Here is a 21,014-nt window from a genome sequence, read left to right on the forward strand (position 1 = left end):
GTGAAGCTGCAGCGTGAAAAGATGAGACGTTAAGGCTGAAACATGAGAAGAAACAATAATTAAAACAAGAGAAGAAGAAACATGTTCCAACGTTTCATCTTCATTAGTGACATTCTGTTATTTCATCACTGAGACCTCAACAGCTCCTGTTTTTGATCTTAAACTGACTGACAGCCAAGGGAACACGTGTGTGTGTGTGTGTGTGTGTGTGTGTGTGTGTCTGTGTGTGTGTGTGTGTGTTGCTGTATTTAGCACCCTGTAGCCTAATATTTGTGGGAACCAGCAGAGTCTGATAGAGGATCTTAGACAGTAAGACAGACAGGTACACACAGACAGACAGACAGACAGACAGGCAGTTAGACATATGGAGGGCTGGACAGACAGACAGGCAGACAGACAGGAAACACAAAAAGATGGATAGGCAGAAGTCAGAGAGAGAGACAGGCAAATGGGTGGACAGATAGACAGATACACACAAACAGACAGAGAGACAGACACACAGAAGGATAGACAGGCAGGCAGTTCTTGTGTTTCAAATACATGGGCCAGACGTGGCCATCGAATAGGCCAGGGGGATCTGGCACCGAGTAGTTCCTGGAGCACACACAAACAGAAATACAGTTTGCCCTTATTATTAATAATTTAAACAGATCATATAACCTGAATTATTACACAACTCACATTATCGATAAATGCAGACGGAAATAATAAATGAATCAGATGTGGCTTCATGTAACTAAAAACATCTTTATTATGACCGTCACCATCATCAAACAAGGACAGGAAACGAGGAAACAAGGAAGCGAGAAGGAGACGAAAAGAGGTCAGCGGTTGATCAGAGGGAGGTGAGGAGGGGCTGAAAGAAAATCATGTAGGAACACAGAGAGGAATGAAGCATGTGTGTGTGTGTGTGAGTGTGTGTGTTGGAATGAGCTGGGTCATCGTAGTGACTGAAATGTTACACCGCAGGGTTAAAATGATGACTCGAAACAGCTGCTACTGCCATGGCAACGCGAGGGTGGGGTCAACCCTGGCAACGCTGAAGTGTGTGTGTGTGTGTGCATATGTGTGTGTGTCTTCTCTATATTGACACTGTGACATGTGAACAACTTCCTGCCAGGTGGCTTCAGACTGTTCGCAGGCTTATAAAGTTCATTCAGTACAGAGCAAATCCCTGCCAGGTGTGTGTGAGGGCAGGTGGGGGGAGGGGGGCAGGTGTCTGTGTTGGGTGGGATATGTTTGTGCAGTGCCACTGAAGTAGATGTGCAGTGACCCTGCAGTAGAAGATGTGCAGTGCCACTGAAGTAGATGTGCAGTGACCCTGCAGTAGAAGATGTGCAGTGCCACTGAAGTAGATGTGCAGTGACCCTGCAGTAGAAGATGTGCAGTGCCACTGAAGTAGATGTGCAGTGACCCTGCAGTAGAAGATGTGCAGTGCCACTGAAGTAGATGTGCAGTGACCCTGCAGTAGAAGATGTGCAGTGCCACTGAAGTAGATGTGCAGTGACCCTGCAGTAGAAGATGTGCAGTGCCACTGAAGTAGATATGCAGTGACCCTGCAGTAGAAGATGTGCAGTGCCACTGAAGTAGATGTGCAGTGACCCTGCAGTAGAAGATGTGCAGTGCCACTGAAGTAGATATGCAGTGACCCTGCAGTAGAAGATGTGCAGTGCCACTGAAGTAGATGTGCAGTGACCCTCCAGTGGAAGATGTAAAGTGACTGAAGTAGAGGATGTGCAGTGACTGCAGTTGGAGATGTGCAGTGACCCTCCAGTGGAAGATGTAAAGTGACTGAAGTAGAGGATGTGCAGTGACTCTGCTGTAGGAGATGTGAAGTGACTCTGCAGTACAATGTGTGCAGTGACTTTGAAAGAGTGAAACAGAATGTACAGTGCCTCTGTTTTACAATATTTTTAGATTCATCTCGTTTGGAGGTTTTGCTTTGTTTTTACCTGTTTACTTATTTTCTACTTTCCATGTTTTCTCCTGAACATGGTTCTCTGTCTCATTATGTCATGCCCTCCCCCCACCTGACAGGAGGGGGTTGCTAGGTGACAGTGGAGTTTGTGCAGTGCCCATGATGCCAGGATGGCACCTCTGCTGCCCCCTGTTGGTTCAGAGGTCTTCAGACGCTTCACACCAGCCTCGTTGGAGGAAATCCAACGACGACATGAGGTGGAGGAGAAGGAGCAGCAGAGGAGGAAGGAGAAGAACATTGAGGTAACCATGAGCAGCTCTCAACTGTCATCAAAAAGTAATCAATACAGTGAGAACATGTTATAAGTATGAAAAAACAAGTCTGTAATGAAAACACTCAGAACTAGTATTTAATGGGCTGCCACTCTTGTGTACTTTCTCTCTCACTAAAAGTCTCTCTGATTGGCTGTCTCTGTGATTGACAGATAGCGGAGGAAAATCTTCCTAAACCTGCCAGCGACCTTGAGGCTGGGAAGCCCGTCCCATTCATCTATGGAGAACCGCCCCCTGAGCTTCTCAACACTCCATTGGAGGAGCTGGATCCCTTCTACCAATCACAGATGGTCTCTGTCTCTGATAAAATTTATATTCTTTCTGTTGACTGAACTGTCTGTCTCTAACCTGTCTGTCTCACTGACCCGTCTATCATTTTCCTGACCGCTCTGTTTGTCTCTCTCTAACCTGTCTCTCTCTCTGACCTATCTGGCACTTTCTCTGACCTGTCTGTGTTTGTTACTTGAGCCTGTCTGTCTCTGTCTGACCTGTCTATTTCTCGTTACCTGCCTCACTCTCCCTGCAGAGGTTCATTGAGCTAGGTAAAAGCAACATCATCTGCAGGTGCAAGTTATGTGTCTCTTTCTCTGACCTGTCTCTCTCTGAGCTGTATGTGTCTCTGACCTGTCTCTCTCTGAGCTGTATGTGTCTCTGACCCGTCTCTCTCTGAGCTGTATGTGTCTCTGACCCGTCTCTCTCTGAGCTGTATGTGTCTCTGACCCGTCTCTCTCTGAGCTGTATGTGTCTCTGACCCGTCTCTCTCTGAGCTGTATGTGTCTCTGACCCGTCTCTCTCCGAGCTGTATGTGTTTCTGACCTGTCTCTCTCTGAGCTGTATGTGTCTCTGACCTGTCTCTCTCTGAGCTGTATGTGTCTCTGACCTGTCTCTCTCTGAGCTGTATGTGTCTCTGACCCGTCTCTCTCTCTGACCTGTCTCTCTCCAGACCTTCATCGTGCTTGGTAAAGGAAACGTTATCTACAGGTTCAATGCAGAGCCAGCCTGTTACTGCCTGAGTCCGTTCAACCCGGTGAGGACCACCGCCATCAAGATCCTCATTCACTCATATCCTTTATGATGTCACACAGTACTCTTTCATGATACCACACCATATTATTGATAAATTATCAGCTGCATAAGTTTTCGTGTCCTTAAAGCCAAAACTTTATTCAGTATGTTCATCATGGTGACAATTCTGACCAACTGTGCGTTCATGACGATGAGCGATCCTCCACCCTGGAGCAAGACTGTTGAGTGAGTTAACACACACGCCAACACAATAATTTAAACTTCAATGTAGTTTAAGTTCAAACCGTTTGACCTTTGACCTCTGTGGACAGGGTTGAGGTCTGTAGCGTTTCTGCTCCACCGGTTTATTAATGTTTCAGTGTTCTCTGTCCAACAGATACGTGTTCACAATTATTTACACGTTTGAAGCAACAACCAAAGTTCTGTCACGAGGATTCTGTATGGGAGGGTTCACCTTCCTCAAAGACCCCTGGAACTGGCTGGACTTCATGGTCATCAGCATGGCGTGAGTGACACTCATTTTGAGGATGATGAGGATGAGCATGATGATGGTTATGATGATGGTGATGATGGTGTCTCACTGTCTTTCAGTTACCTCACAGAGGTTGTAGATTTAGGAAACGTTTCCGTGTTGAGGACGTTCAGAGTTCTTCGTGCTCTGAAGACAATCACAGTCATCCCCGGTCAGTAAGCGTGTGACCCATTTAAAGTTGGATTTAACCCCTGAAATCCACCTTCAAACAGAGTTATAGCATACAGCTAATCCATCAAACATGTCTAAGTTGTGTTGATGACCCCGCCCCCCAGGTCTGAAGACGATTGTCGGAGCTCTAATTCAATCAGTGAAGAAGTTGGCCGATGTCATGATCCTGACGGTGTTCTGCCTCAGCGTCTTCGCTCTGATTGGTCTGCAGCTCTTCATGGGAAACCTGCGGCAGAAATGTGTCCTGATACCACCCATGTTGCTTAACCAAACGTCTGACACTGACAACGACACGTATTACCATGGCAACGATACCTATAGCAACAACACCTACGGCAACAATACCCATGCCAACGATACAGACTTTGCTTTCTATGAGCACATCAACAACCCAGGTACTACATTTGATAATCTTCCTCCGGGTATAAACAGCAGAGTATCGTCAGCATAGCGGCGAACATTTTTCCATTGCTAATAATTAGTCAAGAAGGTGAAATAAAACCAGGTGTCCAAAAACATAGCCCTGAGGAACCCCGTTATTTATAGTTATATTCTTACTTAGGAAACATACTGAGTTCCTCCAGTGGCTGGAGATAGTTCAACGACTTGACCCTCTCAGAAACAACACGTGAATTTAACTTGTGAGTCTGAGTCAGAGGTGGACTCTCTGATTCCAGCTGTATTTTTCTGTCTGTCTTTTATCCATCTGTTTGTCTCTTGCTCTGATAGATAACTACTACTACCTTCCTGGTCAACTTGACGCTCTGCTGTGTGGGAATAGCTCTGATGCCGGGTATGTTCACATGATGATGATAATATTAATGATGATGATGATGGTGATGCTGATGATGAAGATGACGGTGTGTTCAGGGTCTGTCCGGAGGGTTACATGTGTCTGAAGGCAGGCAGAAATCCAAACTATGGCTACACCAGCTACGACTCGTTCTGGTGGGCGTACCTGTCGCTCTTCAGACTGATGACTCAGGACTTCTGGGAAAACCTGTTCCAGCTGGTCAGTACCTGACTGGTCCCGGAGCAGTCACCGGTCCTCACTGGTCCTACACTAAATGTTCCACCTCAGCCGCTTTTTGTAACAGAGTTCTTGTTTTAATGACATTGCTTGATAAAAAAACATCAGAGGGACTGTTTCTGTCTGTCGGTCTCTCACCTGTCTGTCCTTGCAGACACTGCGGGCAGCAGGTAAAACCTACATGATCTTCTTCGTGGTCGTCATCTTCCTTGGGTCGTTCTACCTCATTAACCTCATCCTGGCGGTGGTTGCCATGGCCTACGCCGAGCAGAACGAGGCCACCATTGCGGAGATTAAACAGAAAGAGGAGGAGTACGCTCAGATCCTGGAGACCCTGAAAAAGCGAGAGGAGGAGGTCTGATCTGATGGATGACACAAAACAGAAACGTTTACTAAGCCAGACATGCAGCTCAACATGTGTTGTTGTTGTTACAGCAGGCAGCCTGCAGAGCGGCGCTCTCTGAGAGAAGAGATCTAGAGACAAGTAATTCATCTACAGAAATAACGAGCCACGAGGAAGAACACAATGCTATGGACGGTACACACAGTGTCCATTAATAAAGTTCTAAAGATGATTGAGTGTATTTTTCTAAAACCATGCTGAGGTACAATGATGCTGATCTTTCACTGACGTAACCAAGTTTTCCTCCCTATACAGCCTTAATGTAGCTCTCAGTTTCATGTCTCAGCTTTTGGTTCAGGTATTAATTATCTCACTGTGTGTGTTTCAGACTTTGAGGATGACCAGCGGCCCTGTCCTCCATGTTGGTATGCCTTCGCCAACATCTTCCTGAAGTGGAACTGCTGTGGCTGTTGGCTGTGGCTGAAAAAGTGGCTCTACATCATCGTCATGGACCCATTTGTCGACCTTGGCATCACTATCTGCATTGTCCTCAACACTGTCTTCATGGCCATGGAGCATTATCCGATGACAGAGGAGTTTGAGAATCTTCTGAGTGTCGGAAATTTAGTAAGTTAAGAAGAAAAATCTGTTTCATTGGCATGGCAGAACAAGTAAAGTCTGTTGTTCTCTACACTCTGGCCAGGGTCATGGGTGGTGAGGCATTACTGCCACCGGAATGACAGGCTTACTGAAATATAAAAAACCTTTAAGATGTATGAAAGAGTTTATGGTAACTCTGCTACCCAGGATATTATTCCCAACAGCTGGGCTGCAGTACCAACGACTGTTAGATGATGTGAAAGAGAAGACTTGACTGCAATCAATAGCCACCAGTTAGAGCAGGATGCCGGGGGGGCAGACTTCTCACTGGGAAGACTGCAAACTGATATTCAGGGAAGTGTGGCTGTAGGTTGACGGGAGTTGTTGACTGGAGGTGTGCCTGGGCGTTGCCAGGGAAAACACGAGTTCTATGGCCCTGGGCAGCAGATTTCTGTGGCTCTAGAAAGCTGAGTCTCCATTCTTACACTGGACATCTGAGTCTCTCTGGCGCTAGACAGCTTAATCCCTGTGGCACTGGGCAGCTGAGACTGCTAATGACATTGAGAACCAGGATCACGTCTTCATTAGTGGCCTCCATAAGTGCCTGGAAAATGGCCAGGCAAGTCTCCCAAAAAGGGGACCACCAGATGTCAGGGTGTCTTCTCACCCTATTGGCTTTCTCTAAAGGCTTGGAGATCTCAGGGAAACAGGTATTGCAGTGGGCCTGCTCAGGACGGGGAGGCTCAAGAACCCGACAACAACTGATGATGGCTGAGAAGGTGGGGCAGAAAGGAGGTTAGCTAGCTGGGTTGAGGGCTGGTGGTAGGCGAAGGTTCAAACTGGAGGCTAGAAAAGATTCTGTTATTATCAAAAGTAAAGAGGGTGTTGTGAGGATGCAAAGTTCCCTCAGAGAATCCACGGATCAGCTGTCAGTCCAACACATCCAGATCTGTCCATTCACACAAAGATAATCAGATGACTGAAGTATCTCTAATCTTAAACTACAGCAACTACACAGTAATTAAAAAGTTACTTCAGTCTACATAATGGAGTACAAACGTACTTCCTCCATGTGACCCCTGGTGCTAACCTTCTTCTGCCGACCTCTGTCCCTTCAGGTCTTCACGGGGATCTTCACAGCTGAGATGGTCCTTAAACTTCTGGCCATGGACCCATACTACTACTTCCAGGTCAGACTTCCATTTGCTACCAGCTCCGTGATGCTGACTGATGGCTGTTTCCATGGTAACACACCTCTGCTCTTTTTTCTTTGGTTGCAGGTGGGCTGGAACATCTTTGACAGCATCATCGTCACTATGAGTCTGGTGGAGCTGGGATTGGCCGACGTTCAGGGTCTCTCTGTGCTGCGCTCCTTCAGATTGGTCAGTGTAACTTCATCATCCTCATTATCACCATTTTTTACAATGAACAAACTACAGTTTACCTGCCTCCTCACCTGCCTGTCTACATGTCACCTCACCTGTCTCCCTGCCTGTCTCATGTCCAGATGCGGGTGTTTAAGCTGGCCAAGTCATGGCCGACCCTCAGCATGTTGATGAAGATCATCGGGAACTCTGTCGGCGCTCTGGGGAACCTGACTCTGGTTCTGGCCATCATCGTCTTCATCTTTGCAGTCGTCGGCATGCAGTTGTTTGGGAAGAACTACAAAGACTGCGTGTGTCGCATTTCGCTTGACTGCGAGCTTCCTCGTTGGCATATGTATGATTTCTTCCATGCCTTCCTCATCATCTTCAGGGTCCTGTGTGGAGAGTGGATTGAGACCATGTGGGACTGCATGGAGGTCTCAGGTCAAGTCATGTGTCTGACCATTTTCATGATGGTTCTAGTCATCGGAAACCTGGTGGTGAGTTGCGCTCTGACCTGAGCTCGTTGTAGTGTGTCACTAATCCTGCTGAACAGCTGTGGCTTCGAATCGATCCAGGTTTGGGATCAAGTTTTTGGGGCTCTGGCTAGAAGGTGGCTGACCAGGTTCCAAAATGTTTTCCTGCCCTCTGAGGTCCTGAACCTGTTCCTGGTCTCATTTTAGGTTCTGAATCTGTTCCTGGCCTTGCTACTGAGCTCATTCAGCGGAGATAATCTGGCTGCTCCAGATGAAGAAGGAGAAAACAACTTGCAGATTGCCATGAACCGGATCGACAGGGCTGTGGCCTGGATAAAGACCTGGATCCTGGAACATATCAGGGCTTTAATAGGAAAGAAAGAACATGACAACCCAGTCCAAAATGGTAACACCAGACCTTGAGCTCTAGCAGTGACTTCATTTATTTATTGACTTCTTCACACATCTTTGTTATTATTCTTTTATGTTTAGAAGTTGGTGCTTGGTCTTTAAGTGAAAAATACATTTTGATTTCAAGTTTAAGTTTTTATGAATCAGAGATTGTATGATTTAATTAATTTCATGTGATGATATTTCCCTGTTGTGAATTTAACTTCAGTGGTCAACAGTGAGGAAGAAAGCAGTACAAGTAAGGAGGTCTTGGCTCTGACCTTTGTGACCCCAGACCAGACGATGTCAGACACCAAAGCCCAAGACTGCAACCATGACATTCTGACAAGCAACTACCACAACATTGCCTCCCTGAGGGTCCCCATCGCTGAGGCCGAGTCCGACTTTGAGACCCCTGACAACGACGACGATGATGAAGATGAGGATGATGATGATGATGAAGAGGATGAAGAGGAGGAGGAGGGGGAGGAACAAAAACACTCCCAAGTAAACATTTTTCTATTCAAGTTCAACATTTTAACAAGATACAACCTGTATTTAATAAAGTAGGCTCACTGAGATGAAGAGTCCTGAATCATCAGATACATAGAAACACAAGAACACAAATATTAACATAAACATGAACATGAACACAAACATATGAACGAAAGGCTGTTGGTGAATTACAATGAAATCTGTTTGACGTTCTTGTTTAGTGTGACAATTCGTCAGTCTGCAGCACGGTACAGAAACTTCCTGAAGTCCAGGAGGTTGCAGAGGATGAGGATCAAGATGCGAACACGCCTGAGGACTGCTGCACCGACAGTACAAACACACACACACACACACACACACACTCACACACCTGCAAGCACTACCACGTTGCTCCATTTCAGCTTTGCTGCAGGAGCGTTGAAGACATTGTAAATACTTGGCTCCTGTAAACATTGTAATGCAGCTGGCTGCTTCATAAAACACTTACATGTGTCTTTTTCAGAGTGCTTCCGACGCTGTCCGTGCCTGGACATAGACACGTCCCAGGGCAGAGGAAAGATGTGGTCTAACCTCAGGAGAACCTGTTTCTCCATCGTAGAACACAACTACTTTGAGACCTTCATTATTTTCATGATCCTGCTGAGCAGTGGAGCTCTGGTACACTTTTTTATACAATATCACAGATCAAAGAAGCTCGTTGTAAAAGTTGTTTTATAAATACTTTATAAGTGTGACAGCTGCTCAGTCCTCAGCATGCTGGTTGGTCCGTTTAATGTGATCACTTGACTGAGCAGGTAAGATCTGATTGGTTCTGTGTGCAGTGTGAGAACTAACATGTGAAGACGACACAGCCTGACTATAGCGCTACTAACAAGGCTGACTTTGTGAACAGTGGACTACAAACATGGCTGACATTGACTTCTAAAATGGACACCATAAAGCAGGTAATGCTATCGTTTACTAACTGAGAAATGATTAACACTTTGAAATAACGTTCATTAATCCTCGATGAACTGTTGAAGCATCAAGCCCGGTCCTGAAGCTCAGAAACTGTGATGTATGACTCACCTGCTGAACACCTGCTCAGGTAACATTAGACTGTATGCTAACAGGCCTTTGAGGACATCAACCTGGAACAACGTCGCGCCATAAAGATTGTTCTGGAGTATGCTGACCAGGTGTTCACCTACGTGTTTGTGGTGGAGATGATTCTCAAATGGGTCGCCTATGGATACAAGACGTACTTCACCAACGCCTGGTGCTGGCTGGACTTCCTCATTGTAGACGTAAGAACACGATTAATAACAGTGATTATTGGTGATAGATTGATCCTTCAGCAACGCGTGGTGACCACCGTGCCTGTCTGCGGTCGGAAATCTTCACCAGGTGTGCTGTTCTTTCAGGTGTCTCTGGTGTCTCTGACAGCAAACATCCTGGGATACTCTGACCTGGGAGCCATCAAGTCTCTGAGGACTCTGAGAGCTCTGCGGCCCCTGAGGGCCCTGTCTCGCTTCGAGGGCATGAGGGTGAGACAACCCTTTCTTTCCCTAAACCTGTCTGTCTAACGTTTGGATAAATCTAAGGTTACTATCACAGGCCCAAACTCTGCTCCAATTTTAATGTCCTTTGTCCACCTGCATTAAATCTGGTAGAAATTGGGGTGCTTCATTTTGACTGCCATGTAACGTCTGTCGTCCAATCTGTCCTCCTGCACCTCTGTCCATCCGTCTGCAGGTGGTGGTGAATGCCCTGGTTGGAGCGATCCCCTCCATCTTTAACGTCCTGCTTGTGTGTCTGATTTTCTGGCTGATCTTCAGCATCATGGGAGTGAATCTGTTTGCAGGGAAGTTTTATTACTGTTATAATGAGACCGCTGAGGAGATGTTTAGCCCCGACGACGTCCACAACAAGACCGAGTGTTTGGCTCTGATTGCAGAAAACTTCACTGAGGTTCGCTGGAGGAATGTTAAGGTCAACTTCGACAACGTTGGGATGGGATACCTGTCCCTGCTGCAAGTGGTGGGTCTCAGCACTCAACCTTTGTGGTTATAAGGTTCTTCTTGCTGTCTGTGTCCACTGCTGTATTCTTGTTTTCACTGTATGCAGACGACTGGACTCTTTATATTCAGCTGTGCCGATACTAAAACTAAGCTGCTCCTCTTTCAGGCCACGTTTAAAGGATGGATGGACATCATGTACGCAGCCGTGGACTCCACAAACGTCAGTACACCAACCAGTAGTTATTTAAGCACTGGAACTGATACTGCTACTTACACTGGTATTCACACTGGTACTAATACTGGAACTAATACTGGACCTGATATTGGAACTGATACCAATTCTGGTAAAAAAAATAAATAAAGGAACAAACACTGGAACTGATACTCTAATGATTGCACTGGTATTAAAAATGGTACCAGAACCAACACTGGTTATGAGATTGGGAGCAGCACTTATAATGGAAGTAAATATTGCACTGGTAGTATCGGGTATCAGGTTGTACAAATGTAACTAATGTTACCATACTGTGTGTTTGTGTAGGAGGGTTCTCAGCCCAAGTATGAGGATAATCTGTACATGTACATTTACTTTGTCGGCTTCATCATCTTCGGCTCCTTCTTCACCCTTAACCTCTTCATCGGAGTCATCATCGACAACTTCAACCAGCAGAAAGCTAAGATATGTTTTTCTCACATTTTAAACCGATCCATTTGTGATTATAAACGTTCTATTTTTCGGTCAGTGAGTTAACTGTTTCTATTTTGTCTTCACATGGGGGGAACGGATCTGTTCATGACAGAAGAGCAGAAGAAATATTACAACGCCATGAAAAAACTGGGCTCTAAAAAACCTCAGAAACCTGTTCCACGACCTCAGGTCAGTTCGCTTACTGTTTGACTACAACCAGGTGGGACGGGTTCAGGTGGGACCACAAATAAAAACACTTTGCTCTGGTCTAACATCATCTGTTTCTTCTTGTTCTGCAACATCAGAATAAGTTCCAGGGTCTGGTCTTCGACCTGGTCACCACACAGTTTTTCGACATCTTCATCATGGTGTTGATCTGCCTCAACATGGTGACCATGATGGTGGAGACGGACGAGCAGAGTGCGGAGAAAGAAAACCTCCTGTACTGGATTAACCTTGCCTTCATCGTCATCTTCACCTCAGAGTGCAGTCTGAAGGTCATTGCGCTCCGGCAGCACTACTTTGCTGTCGGCTGGAACATCTTTGACTTTGTAGTCGTCATCCTGTCCATTGTTGGTGAGTTGCCTGATCCATGTCTGATGTCGTGGTCTCATCTAGTGATGTCATCATCTGAACAATAGCTGTGATGCGTCTTGATGTCTTCACTTAGTATTCAAGGAGCAGAAATCTCCTCATATGTCTGAAACTTTAGGAAACTGAATTCATGGATAAAGCGAGAGGATACGAATGTTCAAGTATTTGTCGGAACATGTTAGAGAACAACCATCTGTCATTCCTTACCTCCTCACTTCCTTCTCCTCAGGCCTCCTCCTCGCTGATATCATAGAGAAGTATTTTGTCTCGCCCACGCTCTTCCGTGTGATCCGATTGGCTCGCATTGGTCGAGTCCTTCGTCTCATTCGTGGCGCCAAGGGGATCCGGACACTGCTGTTTGCCCTGATGATGTCACTTCCTGCCCTCTTTAACATCGGCCTCCTCCTCTTCCTGATCATGTTCATCTTCTCCATCTTCGGAATGTCTAACTTCGCCTACGTGAAGAAGGAGGCGATGATCGACGACATGTTTAACTTTGAGACGTTTGGGAACAGCATGATCTGTTTGTTTATGATCACCACGTCAGCTGGATGGGACGGTCTGCTGAATCCCATCATGAACATGCCGCCTGACTGTGACCCCGATGTGGAGAACCCAGGATCATTGGTCAGAGGGAACTGTGGCAGCCCGGCCATCGGCATCGTCTTCTTCACCACCTACATCATTATGTCCTTCCTGGTGGTAGTCAACATGTACATCGCCATCATCCTGGAGAACTTCAACGTGGCCACGGAGGAGAGCGCTGACCCGCTGTGTGAGGACGACTTCGAGATGTTCTACGAAACCTGGGAGAAGTTCGACCCCAGCGCCTCACAGTTCATCCAATACAGGTGAGTCCCACCTGTCTGCGTGTTATTGATCCTGACCTGACTCCCTTGTGTTGTTCATGGCCTCTCCTGTGTTCCACAGTAAGCTGTCCGATTTCTGCGACACTCTGAAGGATCCTCTGAGGATTCCCAAACCGAACACCATCAAACTGATCCAAATGGATCTGCCTCTGGTTCCTGGAGACAAGATCCACTGTCTGGACATCCTGCTTGCCCTCACTGCGCAGGTAAACTACGGTCACGTTACCTTTATTTTTATATTGTGTGTTATTTTACGTTTAATGTAAAAATAATTGTATATTGTGTTCTGTTCATCATCATGCAGGTTCTAGGTGATTCAGGAGAAATGGACGCTCTCAAAGCCAGCATGGAGGAGAAGTTCATGGCCAACAACCCCTCGAAGGTTCACTCTGTTGTATTCTCTGTTCAGTGTTTCAGAAGATATCTTGACCTTAGTTACATTGACTTTAGACTTCACACCAGGGCTCTGTTTGTGCTCAACTTCACCTTCTTGGGTCAGAATGTTTTCACTGTATGCAGACGACTTGACTCTATATGTTCAGCAGAAACGTGACTGAAGACGATTTGACTTTCTGTTAGCTTCAGTGTTTGTGGAAGCATTCGAAGGTTCCTGTCTCAGGTGGATGGTGCATTGACAAATGTTCAGAGGTTTGGATTTTGGTTTTGATTCATCAAAATAGACTGAAGTCACGCTTACTTCTTTTTACCTGCAGGTGTCATATGAACCAATCAGCAGCACCCTGCGGAGGAAACAGGAAGAGGTGGCAGCGACGGTGATCCAGAGAGCGTACAGGAAACACCTCCTGCAGCGGACGGTCAAACTGGCGTCCTACAAATACAGAGAAAAGACGGAGGGACGGCGAGACGAGCTGCAACCGCCGGAGACAGAAGGACTCCTCTTTAAACGAATCAGTCAGTTTTACGGAGACAAGGAGGAGACGGAGGAGCCTGGCTCAGGTGGTGAGGATCCTCCTCCCCGGGTGATGCTGCAGAGCGAGTTCCTCCTTCACGCGGCTCCTCCCCTCAGTGCCCCTGACTTCCTGCGAGATGAGGACCTGAAGGAGTCTATCGTCTGATGATGGCTGAAGTTTCCCATGCTCTCCTCTCGCTTGTGAAGTGTTTCCTGCGGGAGGAACGGACTCAGCAGAGCCACAGATCGCAGCAGAGGCAACTGTGTGTCCAATATGTGCAGATCGATCGTGTCGACGGTTAAATTCAGCTGTTTTCATGAACTGTGTCGGTGGATTCTGTGCTCTTCTTCTGGCTTTGCACTTGAAACCCTTTTATCACTGCGTCTTTATTTCCTGTTAGTGCTGAGGGACTTTCTAAAACGCTGTATGTGATACTAACTCTAAATAATATTATATAAATTACTAATAATTTATATCATCATAAGTCCGTCACAGCTGCAGCCCACCTTTTGACGCTTACACTGCTGTGATGATGACGTCATCCAGCCAATGGGAGCTTGTAATGGACCAGGCAGCGGCCAATCAGAGCTGCTTCAGACTAACTGAAGCTGAACATCAAACTGTCTCAGGAACAGAGAGAGTCGACACCGGGTCAGTTTGACCCTGAACTCTGACCCGTATGAGCGCTGGGGCAGGGGTGAGGCGTGTCATAACTCTCTCTGTGAAGTGTCTCGAGATAACTTTGGTTATGATTTGGCTATACAAAGAAAATTTGATTGATTGATTGATCGTATAAATGATGGTGATTTAATGTGTGATCATATTGTGAATTCTTTGGTCTCTGTGATCCCATTACTTCTCTTTATCACTTTATTGTTTTATTAGGATTTTAATTCTTTATATAAACTGTGCTGATCAGAGGCTCAGTCAGCGTCTCTGGCGTTCAAAAAGCAGAAAGTGCTACATGGACTGTGTTCGGTACCTGGTGGGACTCCGTCCACACCTCCGTGTCCTCTCACAGCACCAGGCGTGGAACAGGTGAGCTCAGCCTGGGTTTATCTCACGAGGTGTCTGAGACTGAGATACAAAAGCAGCCTGCAGTTAAAGCCGAACAGGTGGAGGAAGGATGTCCTCAAGAACAGTGTGAAATCATTTAACTTGATTGATTGATCGTTTATGATTGATTTGATCTGAAGCTCTCTTTTCTTCACTGAGCAGATCCTTCGCTTTCTTTCTTTCATCTATTTTTTCTATGATGGTAAATCAGTGTTATTAAGATATTAAACATATATGTATTAAATAATTATTATAGGATATTATTGAATATTATTCTAAAATATTATAACAAGAATAATTCTGTGCAGTTCAGCTGAAACATCTGTTGTTTTTCATCTTTTCTTTCTTTAAAGAATTAAACTTGTTAAACTTGTTGCCAAGAAACCAACGCTTCATGTGATTGGTTGATGAGTGTCCGTCATCATCCTGCTGATTGGTCGATTTTAAATGTTGTAGGATTAATCGTTATCATTTATAACCTGCAGCGACGGCAAAGTGATTAAAGCTTCAAACTCTCCTGGAAATGTTTCTGCTGTTGTTCTTCAAGATCACCTGGACTTTACACCTGTACACCTGTATAACTGTACACCTATTCACCTTCATGTACCTATACACGTTTACATCTGTATACATTTACACCTGAACACTTTTTCATTTGTAAACCTTTATAACTGTACAGCTGTACACCTGTATACCTTTTCAACTTTGTACCTTCATACCTGTACAGCTCACATCTGCACGCCTTTAGACCTCTACACCTGCACACCTTTGTACCTTTACACCTACATACTTGTACACATTTATACCTGATCACATTTACAGCTTTACATCTGTACACCTCACACCTGTACACTTTTACACCTGTACAGCTTTATAGCTTACACATTAAAACCTGAACAAATATGTACCTGTATACCTCTACATCTTTACTTGAATGTTCCTGGGGAATTGTTCCACTTCCTGCCTGGCTCAGAGGGGATGGTTCCACTTCCTGCCTGGCTCAGAGGGGATGGTTCCACTTCCTGTCTGGCTCAGAGGGGATGGTTCCACTTCCTGCCTGGCTCAGAGGGGATGGTTCCACTTCCTGTCTGGCTCAGAGGGGATAGTTCCACTTCCTGCCTGGCTCAGAGGGGATGGTTCCACTTCCTGCCTGGCTCAGAGGGGATGGTTCCACTTCCTGCCTGGTTCAGAGGGGATAGTTCCACTTCCTGTCTGGCTCAGAGGGGATAATTCCACTTCCTGTCTGGCTCAGAGGGGATAATTCCACTTCCTGCCTGGCTCAGAGGGGATAATTCCACTTCCTGCCTGGCTCAGATTCGGTGCCGCAGCAGCTGTTGTCAGATCTAAACGGCCAAAGTTCAAAGAGAAAGACAAGAAGAGCAACAGCTGCTAGCACAACTGACATACTGAGTATTACATCACACACACACACAAGCACACATTTTGAGTTTCCTGTTTCAGTCATCGAATGTTTCAGAGGAAATCTCTCTCTCTCTCTCTCTGCAGTCTGAAGTTCATGTTTAACTTGAATAAGAGCTCTACTATCACTGTAAATGCTTTGTGGTGATGTGTACACGTTTTGATTTTAGTTAATCTTGATGTGAAGAGAATAGTGTCTCTGCTGCTGATAAAAACTGTTTCTATTGTGACTTTACTCAGTCCGTATGCAGCTGTCGCCCTCTGCTGGCCGTGCTCTGATCTTCACCTGTCAGCTGCAGCAGGCAGGAGCATATCTTGTTTAACCTTTCTTGAAGTTACGATTAAAGATCAAAGCATGTGACTCATTTTAAAAATGGTGGAGCGACCCTTTAACATAATCTTAAAGCTTAAAGCTTAAAGCTGTGCTGGATTTCATAATAAAATTTAAAGCAGATCAATGAGCCTGGAGACCTTTCATATACAGGTGTGTACCTTTCCAAATCATATCCAGTCATTAAACTGACTGCAGGTAAAGCTACAGGTAGAGCTATATTTCAGTGAGTATCACTTCTATATGACATACCTCATCAGAAGACTCGTACAACACGACATGTCCCTTCATCAGACACCTGCGACACAATATGTTTCTTGTACCTTTGGAGGACATGTTCCAAATGATGCATCTTCAGAGGAAATAATCCACATTAGGGATGCACAATATTATCGGCATCTGCAGATATGTAATGTTTCTGCTGATATTTTCTGCCGATAAAGCATCGCTTTAATTCTGCCTGAATGCTCGATGATTCCCTAAAAAAGCTCAACGTAATGCTACGACATTAACTCTGCCTCCACAAAGTTATCAACAATATACGAATAGAGACTAAAAAGCAGTGGTGGCTGGCCAAGAGAGGGCGCTAGGGCGCCGCCCTCCCTAGTGAAGAGTGTGTTTTTATATTTATTTTATTTTAAAAAACTAATATTGACAAAACTTACTTGTATGTTTATATACAAAAAAATATATACATTAATCAATGTTCATTGGAAATGTGGGAAAAAAGCGTTAGGCGCTTTTTGCAGCGCCCCTAAAGCAGAGACGAGTAGCCAATCAGGGACTGTTGCTGGGGCAAGATACGCGCATATCAACGTGAATTTGGCCAATCTGCGTCGTAGAAAATAATCCCTGAAGAACGATTCTGAAATCGGGTAAATTCGGTTAGTCTCGGTGGTTGAAGTCTGATCAGTCTATGAGTGATGGAAATGACAATGATGGACGCTGACACCGCAAACAACTCTGTACGCTCTCTTCTTCAAAATCCGTTGGAGAGGAGAAGTTTAAGTGAAAAATTACGGATGAAAGAAACTGGACCGGATCAGCCAGATATTAAAATCAACCAACAAGCGAGTGAAAAGGTAAAACCTACACCAGCGGATTTTCTTAATACTGTTACACCAGAAAGGCTAGCTGGATGTAGCCGTGTAAATGCACTAGTTTGCTTCCCGTGTTTACTTTTTAAAACTGTCGTAGTGGGATGGTTGTTAAAAACTGAGTATGGCACAGCACAGCCCCACCTAGAATATTTTTCACCAGCCGCCACCGCTAAACAGTCACAGAAACTCGAGCTGATGAACAGAAGTTAAACTTTCACAGCTCTTAAGTAGCTCACAGTTAGCTCACATTCTCGTCATTTCACCAACTTAACATCAAACACGCCGAAAATACACTCGCAGCCAAAGCCGACGCTAACAGAGAGCAACATAAACATCAGTGCAAAACTAACTCACATATTCACGGACGCACACACGATAAAAAGAGTCCGTCTGCGATCACTGATGTCTCCGTAGTAGGTGCAGTAAACAAGTCCGGACATGTCTCCCTCACTGACGTGTTTCGGGGGGGATGCTGCATTCAGGTGCGCTCAGAAACGTGAGTGATCAGACACCTTTTGTACAACGCCTCTTCCGTCAAGCGCGAAGAAGGGTGCAGGATGTCTGTGGTGTGGCAGTTTTTGGCAAAGAGTAGGCATGATTTCATATCCACTACAGGAGACTTGATGTTCTCTGCAATTAGGTGGAAAAGAATACATGCCTAATATATCGGTATCGAAATCAGCAAAAAGGGTTGGACATATCAGCATATCGGATATCAGCACAAAGTCCAATATGGTGTCTCTTCAGAGGAAATAATCGACATGATGTTTATCAGTTCCGACATGACTCATCAGCTGACACACGTGTTATTTTGTCTTTCGAAAGAAAACGTCCAACATGAAGGATCAAAAGGACACGTTGTCTTCATCATGACGTTTGTCACCACGTCTCATCTGCACAGGTGAGCTGTTTCGGCCTGCGGTTTATTTCATTATTACCATGGAGACGGGATGATGGAGGTTTGTTAAGATGAATGAGCTTGTTTCTGCTGTCAGACGGTGAATATTTACAGTGAGAGAAATGTGTCAATGAGAAGGTCAGATCACACACACACACACACACACACACACACACACAGTTGATATCCACTGTGCTGGAAAATGGTCTCCGGCTCACCAAAAAAGGACAATTAACAGGGCAAAGAAATGATCACATTGTACATAATAAAATAAAACAGTCCATATCAGTGCCTGTGTCTGTGTTAATCACTTGGAGGAGTTCAACATGTTGATTACATTTGGGATAAAAGACTTATAGATGTTTCTGGTTGCCAGAGGAACTCTGTGGCGCCTCCCAGAGCTCAGAAGCTCAAACTGGCCGATGAGAGGATGAGAGCTGTCACCCACAATGCTCCTCGCTTTCTTCCTCGTCCTTTCAGTAAAGTTGGTTCAAAGATGTTTGAGGTACACTGACTATTTTACTGGCCATGACTCTGATCCTAGAGAGTTTGTTTTTAGATCGGCAGTTGAAGTGGCCGTACCGGGCTGGAAGATGAAACTCTCTACGAGGTTCTTCTTCTAATACCTGGCTGACACCGAGGCTGCGGAGCCGTCTCAGAAGATAAAGTCGTTGTGAACGCTTACAGCGCACCTCTGGGGGAGATAGGGGATTGAATATATGTTGAATGTATGTGATTGGAGATTGGCACTTTGCCATCAGTGTGTGAATGAGTCTGTGAATGGGTGAATGTGACATGTAGTGTAAAAGCAGCTTTGAGTGGTCAGAAGTCTCCATTTAAGGGTTATCATGAGGGTGGTTATCAACTTTGTTTATTAGGTTTCTTCTTCAGGCTCTGTGCATGTTCACATAGAGGGAGTGCAGATGGCCCGTGGGCTGGACAGGGGCAGAGCAGGAAGGCGTATGCACCAGGGGCAGGAAGCAGGTCGAATACAGGGGCGCTAGGTGTTACCACACTGGAAGCCGGTGAGGTTATCACCTTTAGGGCTGGTGTGCCAAGGATTATGATGGTGATGGTTTTGCTGAAGGTCAAGGCAGGTGCAGGAGGGCTAGACCAGTGAAGGCCTGAGCGGGAGACTGGGGCCAGGAAAGCTGAGCAGGGATCCGGCTACTGGGAAGCAGGACTCGAGGCTGATGGCTGAAACGCTGGCAGATGAGCTGAATAGCTGAAGCACCATCACAGATAACTGCAGAGCACCGTTTTAGATTCAGAAGACTGCTGCTACACAGAAATCAGAGAGCTTGGTCTCTCTACAACCAGAGCGCACTGCAACACAGGGACGGAAAACTGATGCAGCTCAGGAGCAGGACACAGCTGCGAGTCAGGATCAGGGGACTGTTGCAGCGGAGCAGGGACAGGGGCAGTCAAGGCTCTGTGGTGCTGGGCAGGGGGTCAGCGCAGACGTATGATGTCACGAGGCTTAATCACCATGTCGCATTTATGCCCCCGATAGGACCCTCTGGTGCTAAAGAACAAGGCAGTGCGGCAGCTCAGCAGGAACAGGGGCAGTGGAGGTTCTGTGGTGCTGGACAAACAGCATGAAGGACCCTTCAGCACTGTCTGAGGGGCCTCAGGTTGGCTCCTTGAACAGGAAAAACATTGCTCTAAGGTTTCAAGAAATGCAGTGTCAGAAAACTGAATAGTGGGCGAGCCCTTCAAGACAAGAAGGCAGCTAGCTCCACGTCCTAACAGACTGGTGAGCTGGCTGAGAAGCAGGCTGAGAGCCAGCAGGCCGGGAGCCAGGCCTAAGAAGATTAGCCTGTAGTTCGTTAAAGACCTGCGTGTGAACGAGCCTTCTTTGGATCTGCCTGTTGTTGCTGTGTTTTAACTAGCTGTAAACAAGCTGTTTAATGAGCTTCATTAGATCAACCTGTGTGTGCTGTTTGTTGTCTCTTCTCTCTCCGCTCGTATCGCTGTCACGGAGCGTTGAATAAATTCAGTTTACAGTGTGATGCAGCTGTTAAAGGTCTGACCTCAGATCAGTGACAGGTGTGAATAAATTCAGATCTCTGAGGACAAAAACATCAAACATCTGACTCTGTTTTCTAAAAGCTGACATTTTTACATTCATACATCAGCCGCGTGTTTCCTGTAAATCTTATTCTAATATTCAAACTGTCCTGCTCAGAAACGTCCTCAGCATCATTTGGTTTGATGGATCTCTGTTTGAGTTTCACTTTGAAACTTAATTCGGATTTATATTTCCACAGGTTTTCAGCACCATGTTAAAAACCTGCTGATGTTTGTTGATTCACAAACATATTCTTAAGATAAAACTGAGGAAGACTCGTTAGAAAAGAATGTAGGAAGTTCTTAAGAATGTTCGTAAGTGCAATTCACTATTAATTGCTAACTTCGTACGAACGTCTTTATTTTCTTACTTTTTATGAACGTCTTTTTCTTACTTTGAA

General features: G+C 45.6%; 1 protein-coding gene across 1 annotated transcript; it reads left to right on the forward strand.

Annotated features, from left to right (window-relative positions):
- Nucleotides 1-2,088: 2,088 nt before the first annotated feature.
- Nucleotides 2,089-15,319, forward strand: scn4ab (sodium channel, voltage-gated, type IV, alpha, b). The gene is made up of 30 exons (XM_069675925.1): nucleotides 2,089-2,220; nucleotides 2,403-2,540; nucleotides 3,194-3,312; nucleotides 3,412-3,501; nucleotides 3,653-3,781; nucleotides 3,868-3,959; nucleotides 4,084-4,374; nucleotides 4,709-4,772; nucleotides 4,850-4,991; nucleotides 5,164-5,364; nucleotides 5,445-5,547; nucleotides 5,741-5,979; nucleotides 7,071-7,142; nucleotides 7,233-7,334; nucleotides 7,460-7,816; nucleotides 8,000-8,198; nucleotides 8,412-8,689; nucleotides 8,899-9,007; nucleotides 9,180-9,334; nucleotides 9,790-9,963; nucleotides 10,081-10,203; nucleotides 10,412-10,696; nucleotides 10,844-10,897; nucleotides 11,219-11,356; nucleotides 11,450-11,554; nucleotides 11,671-11,941; nucleotides 12,189-12,810; nucleotides 12,890-13,034; nucleotides 13,133-13,210; nucleotides 13,542-15,319. The coding sequence occupies exons 1-30, from the start codon at nucleotides 2,089-2,091 to the stop codon at nucleotides 13,902-13,904; spliced, it is 5,370 nt and encodes a 1,789-aa protein (XP_069532026.1). The 3' UTR covers nucleotides 13,905-15,319.
- Nucleotides 15,320-21,014: the final 5,695 nt, after the last annotated feature.

This window comes from Semicossyphus pulcher, unplaced genomic scaffold, assembly GCF_022749685.1.
Source record: "Semicossyphus pulcher isolate SPU_LCO1_2020_fin unplaced genomic scaffold, fSemPul1.0.p SCAF_25, whole genome shotgun sequence".
NCBI classification, from domain to species: domain Eukaryota; kingdom Metazoa; phylum Chordata; class Actinopteri; order Labriformes; family Labridae; genus Semicossyphus; species Semicossyphus pulcher.